The sequence below is a fragment of the Strongylocentrotus purpuratus genome, unplaced genomic scaffold (genome assembly GCF_000002235.5).
Source record: "Strongylocentrotus purpuratus isolate Spur 01 unplaced genomic scaffold, Spur_5.0 spur5_scaffold_2, whole genome shotgun sequence".
Lineage (NCBI taxonomy): Eukaryota > Metazoa > Echinodermata > Echinoidea > Camarodonta > Strongylocentrotidae > Strongylocentrotus > Strongylocentrotus purpuratus.
In genome coordinates, this window is record NW_022145605.1 from 11001045 (window position 1) to 11011974 (window position 10930).

Here is a 10930-nt window from a genome sequence, read left to right on the forward strand (position 1 = left end):
ATGTTGATTATCTTAGCATTCATACAGTATGGTATATGTACAATTGTCTTTTTTTTCTTCTTTTGCATGCATTCATTTAAATTAGTTCAAGGAAAATGTTGCCGATATCTTGAAACCAGAGCATAATGATGCATTATTACTGCGATTCTTACGGGGTAAGTCGAAACGATCATTTATTTTTCTGAAATTAGTATTAATACGATCGCAAATATTTTGGAAAAATCAACCTAAGGCGATTTCAATAGGCTTGTACGTTTTCTATTGAAATGTCCAAACATGGTACGAACATGATGACTACTATGCACATGATTCTGGTTTTGTTTATTGTATACATTTATTGGCGTATCCGGGCAGAGGGCACTGCCACAATGGTTGGAAAAATCGACAGCATTTTGAGCCACAAAGGGTACGTAACATTTTCATTATCCCCCTCTTTGTGTATATATCGCGGACGTGCGTGTCCCCTCCCCCTGATCTTCTACAAAGTTTGCTAAACACTGTTCGATTCATGAACTTGTGTAAAAATATTTTTCTGGTCTTTTTCTTCTCTTTACTTCTTTCAGCAAGGAAATTTGACCTTAATAAGACCGAGGTGATGTTCAGAAACGTAAGTTAATTGGCCTGACTTCATGCCAGATAGTCCAAAGTTGTGTGCACAGTAAGATATTAAAGATAAAGATCATGATATATATTTCTCATTAAGAAAAAAATTATAGTCAATTGACTCAACTTGTGTTAGGTTAAATTTCGTGTGAAAGTGCGTGTCGGTACGTTTAATTTTCAAGCGCGTGAAAAGTTTTAATTTTTTGTTGTTGTAATGGATTATACAAAATACAGTTTGGTAAAATTTTGTTTTACCCAACATTCAAACAGTTCAGTTTAAATGAAATTAAAAGTTGAAAGTGCTTGAATCTTACCACACTTCCATTCCAGTAGGCCTATAATCGTTTAATTTTTAATTGAATACATATAAATATTGTCAACATAATTGTGAAATATATTCTTTGCAATTTTTCCATTAGATTAAAAAGTGTATTCTTGAGTAAGATATTTAAATACAATACCTTCGTTATTTCCCCCTCCCCCTCCCGATCCAAGAGAATTCTTGATCCGGTACTGAATTTCTACGTATCTTTAAATTTCCATGTTTTTTTCATTTTTGATGAAACTTATTTTGTTCGATTATTCCAATCATTTAGGATGTTACTTGGAGAAAAGAGAACAACATCGACACCATTTTGGAAACGTTCGAGGTCCCTGAGGTAAATCTTTGCCGTCATGTTTCTTCTGATATTTAACAATTTGACTACTATATGGATATAAGCTTACAGCCACATATAGGAACATAATATAACCCTACATGTGTATCAACAAGACATCTATGTATAACCCTACACTCTAAAAAAAAACTGCTCAATTTGAGTCAAAATGTTACTCTTTTGGGTGGTCAAAAGGAAACCACCCGACTTTTGAGTAAACTTTACTCAGCATGTGTTGAGTAACAAATCTACCCATCTGTTGAGTAAAAATATTACTCAATAAAAGACTAAATCTCTACTCAGTTTGAATGAGTCAACCTTTACTCAATATTTACTCTTTTTTAAGCGGTTTCCTTTTTTACTCAGTACTGGGTAGAAACGTAATCAACTCATGTCGAGTAAGAAACTGCTCATGAGTTGAGCCAAATTTTACTCAATTAACGAGTACATGTTTTGACTCAAATTGTTTGAGCGATTTTTTTGCTCAAATATTGAGTATGTTTTCTGGGTAACGCTTAGTTGCTCAATCAATATTGAGTAAAAACATGTACTAAGTTAAGTACATGTTTTTACTCCATTAGGGGTGCAAACCGATGCAATAGCAGCACCTTTAGGGGTTCAATCCTGCACCCTTTAAAAGGTGCAATCCTGCACCCATCATCGAGGAATACTGGTAAAATTTGCTCGTACACAAATACATATTAAACATGCATGATGTTTCTTGGTTAAGAATCATATAATCAATATATCTATTGCTAAAACGTGAATGTAATTGTAACATGATCAGACAAAATAATATATTGGTTAATGATTGCCAAAGGAAAATACAAAATTAAAAAATTGATGTGCATTGTCATAATTTGCTTAACAAATCATGATAAATGTATTTTTTATGTGAACACGTGGAAAGTAATCATGAATATGCATGCAATATGCAAACTTTTATTTTGCACCCTCTTTTGGTCGATAGGGTTCATTTTTATGTAAAGGGTGCAAACTCTTATTTTGCACCCTTTTTTGCACCCTTTTTTCTAAGAGTGTATCTCAGTTCTTTCGCATCTTTCTGCACGCGCACATGCATGCACGAGACATGCACATGACGGACAATGAAAGAGTACAAAATATCCAGTTCCTTAGGTAGACAAAGGAACATACAGCTGCTATTATGTAAAAATGTGTAGAACAGGTGTCACATGCATATTGACAGCTAGTTGCACTTTCCATCGATCCAACTTTCACTCGCACCCGAGGTAAATTCGGGTAAGAGATCAATGTTGATTTATTTATCACCTGCCGCAGCGTAATACCCAACCGTAGTTTACTCAAAATTGATACAAACGAAATTCGTACTCAATGTTGAGTCATTGATTTACTCTTTATCGAAGGTAACAAATTACTCGGGTGACGAGTACCACTAAAATCAAGGTCTTACTCCAGCTTGAGTACTGAATTGCTCATTTTGTTACTCAACTTGTTTTACTCGGCACAATTTACTCGCTGACATTAAGAGTGTACATGGTGCATTAACCGGACTACATAACAAAAAACTAGTATATTAACCCTAACCCTATCCCAAACCCTAACCCTAACCCTATAACTAATTAACTAATGGCTAATGATTAAACCTTTTTTTTTCGTGGCAGGCCTTTAAGTTCTTCTGCCTGCAAACGTACGTAGAGGCCAGTAATTCTTTTGTTCATACGTTAACAGGACATGACAAGTTCTGCGAATAACCATGTCTACTTAATGACTCATTTTGTCACTAGATATGTCCGTCTAATGACGCCATACGGTGTATATATATATATATATATACACATATATATATATATATAAATCGTACTTAAGGCGTCATTAGACGGACAACAACAAAAAGACGTGAAAAAATGAGTCAATAAGCAGACATGGTCTTTATTAACAGCACAATTTTGTGTCCCTTTTACGATTGCACAAAAGAATTACTGCCCTCTCATAACGTTTGCAGGCAGAGACAAATTTAAGGTCTCCCAAGAAATAAAAGGTTTAATCATTAGTCATTAGTTAAATTAGTTATATTGTTTTGAATTTAGGGTTAGGGTCATAAATATACCAGTTTTTATGATGCCCGGTTAATGTACCACGTGCGGTTAATACACCAAGTTGGTCCATGGTATATCTCTCTCTATATAATTATATATGTATGTATTTTCTATATTTTTATTCTCGCCTCATTTAAATTATTACAACAATTTAAAGAAAATGAAAGTGTCATCTTTGAATTTGCTTTTATTTTCCCTCTTTTTCTTAAGGCCTTGAAAACATACTGGTGTGGAGGAGTATCTGGATTGGACAAAGAGGGTCATGGTGTTTATATATCACCAATGGGTAACTTCGATCCTAAAGGTATTCATTGTAAAATGAGAATGTGTGAAATATGTCAAACTTCTACATAGGGGGTTAGAAACACTCATGTTTGATCACAAACTTATTCAGTCTTATTGCTACCAATGCCATCAAGTGATCATAAATAAATCACAAGAAAATCATGTCTGAATAATATGATGACATTGTGTGAACCAAGATCGAGGGCACATGGAGACTTCCCCGGCAAACCAAACCTACTTCTGATACATAGCTGTACAAACGTGTAGGCCTAAAAACAGATTTTTATGGTCAGATATATGGATGATGAATCTGCCACTGAATTGAACCACTTAAACTGGTTTTATGATTGATTTTAGGAGTGCTATATTCAGCCAAGACCAGTGATATCCTCAAGACCTATGCTCATTCACTTGAGGACCTGATGCAAAGTCATGCTCGTCTTTCAGAACAGGTATCGACTTAGTGTTATATTTAGTGGCGTAGAAACGGGGGGGGGGGTGTCCCCCATCGAATAGAGAGAAAAGAGGAAAAATAGAGACAGACAGGCAGGGAAGAAAGGAGGAAACTCAATGTGAAAAGTAACACTTGAATAAATCCGACCCTCACTTTATGACCATGTTTTCTATGACTATACTTTCTATTCTATACGGCTATATTTTTTTTTATCAGAATCAATCGCACCTCATGAGGGCCCTTTATATAGATGAACATTATAATCTGAAAAGAATGGATAATTCCTAATCCATCGTTATTATCTGTTTTGTTTAAAGAGAGGATTGAAGCATACTGAGGGATCTTTGATGATCTTTGACATGGAGAACCTTGGAGTACATCATCTATGGAAACCTGGTATTGATATTTTCCTCAAGGTGACTACCTTCATTTGTCAATTTTTCATATTTTTTTAATGTGTTTTAATTGATTATTTTGATTGATTTGATTCTATTGTCCTTTTTACTTGAAATCTTCATGGAGAATGAAATCAATATTGTTTCGAAAGGAGGAACTTAATAAGTTTGGCATGATGTTTATGCCTACAACCGAATTCGATTTATATCATTAATAATATGGGGTAGCATAAATTAACGAAAAAGGGGTCTTAAAATATCATCGTTAGGTCAGCAGCCCACTTATGGCGACATCAACAGAGTGACAAAATTAACAGTTATTTATGATTTTTCTCTGTGCATTAATATAACATGGAAAAGAGGCTCGATTAACCATGTTCCTTGACCGAGGCCTTGTCAACACATTGAGGGGGAGGGGGCGAGTGGTGGTGAAACCGGTCTTAGGATGTGGATGAAATGTCAATTGACAGAGACACCAATTAAATGGATGGTTCGAAAGGTGTGTGTGTGTGTGTGTGTGTGTTTCCCGCTCTCTCAGTTTTTTTTTGTCCGTTTCTGTGTCTCTCTGTCTGTCTTTCTCTCTTCTCTTATTTTTTTTTTCGCCTTTTGATGTGGCTTCCTGAAGTCCTGCCCAAGTATATACGCTGCTGATCCTTGACAATTGCGCTATCTGAACACTTTAAAGGGGTTAATTGCTTGAATACCTTCCAAATTCTCATGTTTTATCTTATCGCAGATGGCTGTCCTAGCTGAGCAGCATTATCCTGAGCTCATTCATCGTATGTACATTATCCGTGCACCCATGGTGTTCCCGGTCGCTTACACCATCTTCAAACCATTCCTACAAGAGGAGACAAGGAAGAAACTACACGTTTTAGGAAGTGAGGTTAAAATTCATAATCGAAAAAGTATAAATTTGGTGATGATGATAAAAATGAAAAAACAATGATCTGATGATGATGCCATAATTGTTTGTACTTGACTGTTAAAGGTTATACAAAGTTTTGGTATGGGGTCATGAATTTGGTTCAAATGAACATATTGGAAGCATATGCGATCCTACAATATTCAGTGATCATTGTCACGGTTGAAATCGAGTCTTAAGTTATGAAATTGTAAATAATAAACTCTTTATGCTGTAAAGCTCCCTCTCAAGGTCAAGATATTAATTAAGCCATAAAACAATGTTTTTTGATTAAAATTGACCAATCGGCTATTCCCGTTTGGAAATGACATATCACAACTACATATTCTGAGATTTTCCTGGTCGCAGCTACCATTGTATGGCCGTAAGCGCTATTTGAAATTTATCAACATTTACCGAGAGCACCGGTAAATTTTTATATTTAATTTTTCTCGAAAGTAAAAATGTTTCAGGGGTTAAATTCTTAAAGTGACTCTCACACTCTGCCGTGTAGGCCTACCGTGTGCCACCGTGCGCGAAAATGTCTGCGGACGGTGGAGAACGGCGAGGGCACACGGTGGTTCGTTATCAAAGCGGGCAACACGTTAATAGGACGTTGGCGCTTATTTACACCCGGTGGGACCCGGCGAAAGTTTTGGGCATGTTCAAAACTTTGGCCGGCTGGCACCGGCCGCAAGTAAGCGGCAAGAGGACGGTGTTGAACGGTATGAGGACGGTATGAATACGTTATGAAAACGGTCACACTGTATGAACACGTTCACAACACGCTCATAACCCGTTACAGAACGGTGATAAACGGGCAAAAAAATATGCAGTAAATATGTGATCAAAAGATGAGGAGAAGTGTCGTGGAGTTTCCTTGAAGAAAAATGGAGAGCGGACTGACCGTTGTCGTTCAAATCGGGGTATTTATGGCAGTCGTGTCATGACGTCAGCAGTCCGGGGACTCGGTGGGCCCGGTATGGAAACGGCCAAAATTTTCAACAAAATTCAATCTGGGCGGTGAAGACGGTAGAAGCACGTTCAACACCCGGTATGCGCCCGGTGAGAACTGTCAGAAGATGGCAACGAAACGATGAAAAGATTAATTTTATGATTTTTTTTTTGCGGCCGGGGACAAGTTCGCTCAAAACCCAACGTTCTGGACTCTGTTGTTTTTTAATAGCCCGGCAGGTGGACGGTAGGCCTACACGACAGAGTGTGAGAGCTGGTTATGATACATCCACAGGGGCATCCAAATATATCAAAATTGTAAAGAATTACTATCCTGCTTATTTTCAAAATTTCCCAAAACTTTGTACTACCTTTAAGATCAAAGTATTTGGGTTTAGAAAATCAACCAGGGGCTACAGTTTCAAGTCCTATCCGAGGGACTTGTCAAAGCTTCCCTTTTGATTGACAAGTTTACGTGTAATAATTTTTGATTCTCCAGTTCTATAAGGGAACATACTTAGTTTAAAATTGGATCTATTCTCAACAATACTTGGGTTTTTATCTAACATTTCCAGGTAACTGGAAGGAAGTTTTGTTGATGCAGATAGACCCCGATCAGCTGCCGGTTTACTGGGGAGGAGCCAAGGCAGATCCTGATGGAAACGAGATGTGTTCTTCACTGGTAAATCGAGATATCCTTTATAAAGTAGCCCGGAATCCTATTGGTAGGCGATCCAAAATCAATAAATTTAGTATTTTTCCATAGTCATTTTCTTCATGGCTACGTACCATAATATCTTCAAGAGTTTATCTCACATGATATTGTATTATCTCACCTGTTGTTACATGGATACTGGATTAATTTTCTCTAAAATTTCCTTTGAATTAACACATATAAAATTCTAGTATTAGAACAGTTAATTCCAAACTAACTGCCATCTGGTATATTAAAAGTACATTGATTTTTTGTTACTGTCTTTGTTGAAGTCCCCACCCCACGTAAAATAAAACTGCAGGGGAGGGGGGGGGGGTACTAACGAGAAATGCAAGTGAGGAGGAATTTATTTACATCTATTTGTCAAATGCCTTGTTGATATATTATGTGAGTTAAAAATATTTTACCTACTGTTCTCGGCTCATTTTTTGTTATGTTTCATTTTTCCTATGAAACATGGCATAGATCAAGACTGGAGGCAAGATACCCATCTCCTTCTACCTGAAAGACCGGAAGCCACCCCACACATGGGCTACACACCAGGTATCGAGGGCAGGAGTCGTGGAATTCGAGTACCAGGTTACAAAGCCCAACAGTGTCTTGAGGTATCAGGTATAAGTGTTATCAATACAATAAACCGGTTTACTAACATGTTTTTAATTTGAGGCATACTTTTCAAAAATGGTTGTACTTCAAAAAATGAAAGCATACATGGTGCTCGCCAGACACAGCAACAAGTAATGTAAGCAGACTTGGTTCCAAATATTGTAGTTCATTCATTAACCAACTTGTTAATGGAATAACTCGTCACTAGGTTCCCAGGAAATAAACATCAATAAACAAGAATATGTTAGTAAACCGGTCTATTGTTTCAAAAATGTTAATGCAGCTCTTTCTTTGGCATTCATGGGCATTTGACACCTATCTAGCCTATAACGGACATCAGCCGTGTTCACACGATGGCAATTTTGGCTGGCGTTAAACTAGAGCTAGTCGGCAATAGTATGGTGAGGTCGGCGTAAAGGTCGGAGTAGTGACCGTCTGAACGATAGTCGTGTTAGCTACGCCGACCGTTACGCCGACTGATTTACTCCTGGATTTTTCCAGGAGTAACGCGCTTACACGACTAGAGGATAGCGTAAGTTGACCGTGTGAATGCTCTCACTAGGCACTCGGAGTATATACCAGGGTTGTTTGTTTACAATCGAAAATGAAAAAGTAGATTTCGTGCGGTTTCGATGCAGGAGCTGGGTTGAGGTCGGCTAGTGCGGGCGCCACCACTTCCAGCAGTTATGCTGAGATATTACCTTTCAAACGGAATAGATAATACATTTTATATATATACGTTAACCTAGCGAAGAGCTATTACATTCACCTGTCATTTTTTTTTTTTTTTGCATCTCAAAAGTCAGAATGCACATCGCATAAAATAGTTGTTGCTAGGTAGGACAAACATTGTAGCTTGACCTACCAATTAGCACGTAGTGTATGCTGTTTGAATTCTGATTATTTCAATACGATTATTCGCAACAGGTGAATGAATTAATAAGTATCGAAGTGCTAGCTTATCAAATACTTATGACGATAACATATTATCTGTATGCGACCATGTGGAGGCAAATGTTGACGCATTGCACACGTGAATAGCTATATCGTTTTGACATGGTCTTTTCTTGCTTTTATTTGGGTATTTTAGGTACGAATTCCAGACAGATTGCAACGACATCAAATTCGGCTTTCATCTCGTGGACTCGAAGGGTAAGAAGACGGCCATTTTGAAACTGGAGAAATACAACAGTCACATGGTACCTGAGAACGGTGAAGTCTTGATAACTGAACCCGGCAAATGTAAGTAGTAGGCCACTTTTTCATCATTTTGATAGCATTTTGCATCTGTCCACATTGTCTTTCTTTGCATGAAGCCCATTTCATGATAGAAAATAGAAATCGGATAGGAGAAAGTCGTATGTTCATATATTTTACCTTCATATTCTCGTTTATAAAGGATCGGATTTCTTATTTACAATGAGTCTTTATCTTTTTTGATCACATTTTTAGAGAGCACACAGTTTGTGAATGTATTATAACACCTATATTACCTAACATAAATTACGAAGCATATATTGCGGATATATAGGCCTACTTGATCGATCTTCGGCTTTTCTTGTTATTGCATCTTTTGCATACTTGGGGCTTATTTAATAAAATACAACTTGTACCGCTTTTTCCCCTTTACTACCAGGTGTGGTCACATTTGACAACAGTCACAGCTGGATCCAATCAAAAAAGCTCTCCTATTGGCTGGAGCTCCTGGAACCCAGTGACGTCATAGACATGAAGCAAGAATAGCGGGATTGATAGACCTAGAGGAGACATCTGCATATGTAGGCAATAAAATAATAAAACAATAAACCTACTTTTCAAAATTCTGTAGCACATGAGCCTTGAATACCTTAGGATCTTGAATGAAAAAAATGATTTCAACTGATTGTATCAATAATTAAACTTCCCTATCGTTTCCAGTTGATCATTTCTCTTCCGAGTTTAAGTACAAGTACACAAGCGTTGGAGAAATTGCTGAAATATGAGTTAATAGTTCCTTAGAAAGAAGATAAGAAACAAAAGATGAAGAATCTAACTCAATATTAACCAAAAACTTATAACTACACTGTTGGTCATAATGGTGGAATATTTATTTTTACCCCAGTTTAGGGAAGGATTTTAAAAAAATTATTTATTTCTAATAGATCTAGATAATGGCATACATTCTCAGATTTTATTGAATATTAGTGTGCGAGTGCTTGTTTTGCGTGACTGCTTAATCATATGTGTGCTACTATGCTAATCAGCTAAGGGACCTACGCCCTTAAGTCATAATTGACAGTAATGAGGATTAATGCCTCACAAAAGGGCACTAATATATAGCTGATCGACACGATTTTTATCCTGGGGCCTCAGAGTAACGAGGCCATTGCTAAGCCCCTGAATCATGACTGTACGCAGTGTTTGCTAGGGTACGCGGCCCCTTCCACAAATCCCCTAAAACGAAGAAAATGCAATAAATTGTCAAACATTCATTGCATTTTCCCCCGGCCCCCAACAGGAAAAATTCCTCTGTAGGGCCATGCATTATGGTTTTACTATAGATAGCTCAGTCGTCGCATAATATCCTTCTTCGATAAGTTGGTAGAATAAGCACAGTAAACCAGGAATAAAAGATTTTCCCAGGAAAATTATTCTGATTTATAATTATGAAAAATTAAGACCTTTTCCTCTTATACATGTACTGATGCCCAATCAAGACACTCATTCGCTGAGTCTAGTATCGTAGTCTAGTATTCAACGCACCTTTATTGTATTCTCGGTCCGAGTACACTTTATTCAGGGGCTCTCAATTATCCCGCTCCCCTCCCCTCCCCTCCCCTCCCCCTCTCTCTCTCTCTCTCTCTCCTTAAAGGGATTTGGTAACATTGTTCAGATGATAGATAGTGGTGCCAAGGTAGTGACTTCAATGCTAGATGTACAATTAAAGATAATCTGAAAAATTGAGTGAAAACGGATCGTTATTCATGGTACAAATTGGGAAAAACTGATCTGATCGATTCCTTAATTCTTCCAACTATATTATTACAATTTAATTACATTTTAGGTGAATGGAAATCTAACAAAGCAATAAAATGGCTTTATATTCCATTCCAGACATTTTAGTGTTGACAGATTTTTTATAGCCTGTTTTATAGCCTTTTTTTCACGGAAAACGGTTGGGGAAAATTCAAAAATGGTTGGGAGAATTTACTGTTAATCACTGTTAGAGGGTGTTGTACATCGACGCCTTCAAAGAAAACCATAGATATTTTCTTGGTTTGAGAATTTTTTCAGAAATTTT

At 37.1% G+C, this 10930-nt stretch overlaps 1 protein-coding gene across 1 annotated transcript; it reads left to right on the plus strand.

Annotated features, from left to right (window-relative positions):
- Positions 1–266: 266 nt before the first annotated feature.
- On the plus strand, positions 267–9393 carry LOC100888572 (SEC14-like protein 2). Its single transcript, XM_030991017.1, has 11 exons — positions 267–279; positions 564–607; positions 1200–1262; positions 3548–3641; positions 3980–4074; positions 4394–4492; positions 5208–5352; positions 6905–7011; positions 7510–7649; positions 8741–8892; positions 9287–9393. The coding sequence occupies exons 1-11, from the start codon at positions 267–269 to the stop codon at positions 9391–9393; spliced, it is 1059 nt and encodes a 352-aa protein (XP_030846877.1).
- The last annotated feature ends 1537 nt before the right edge of the window (positions 9394–10930 follow it).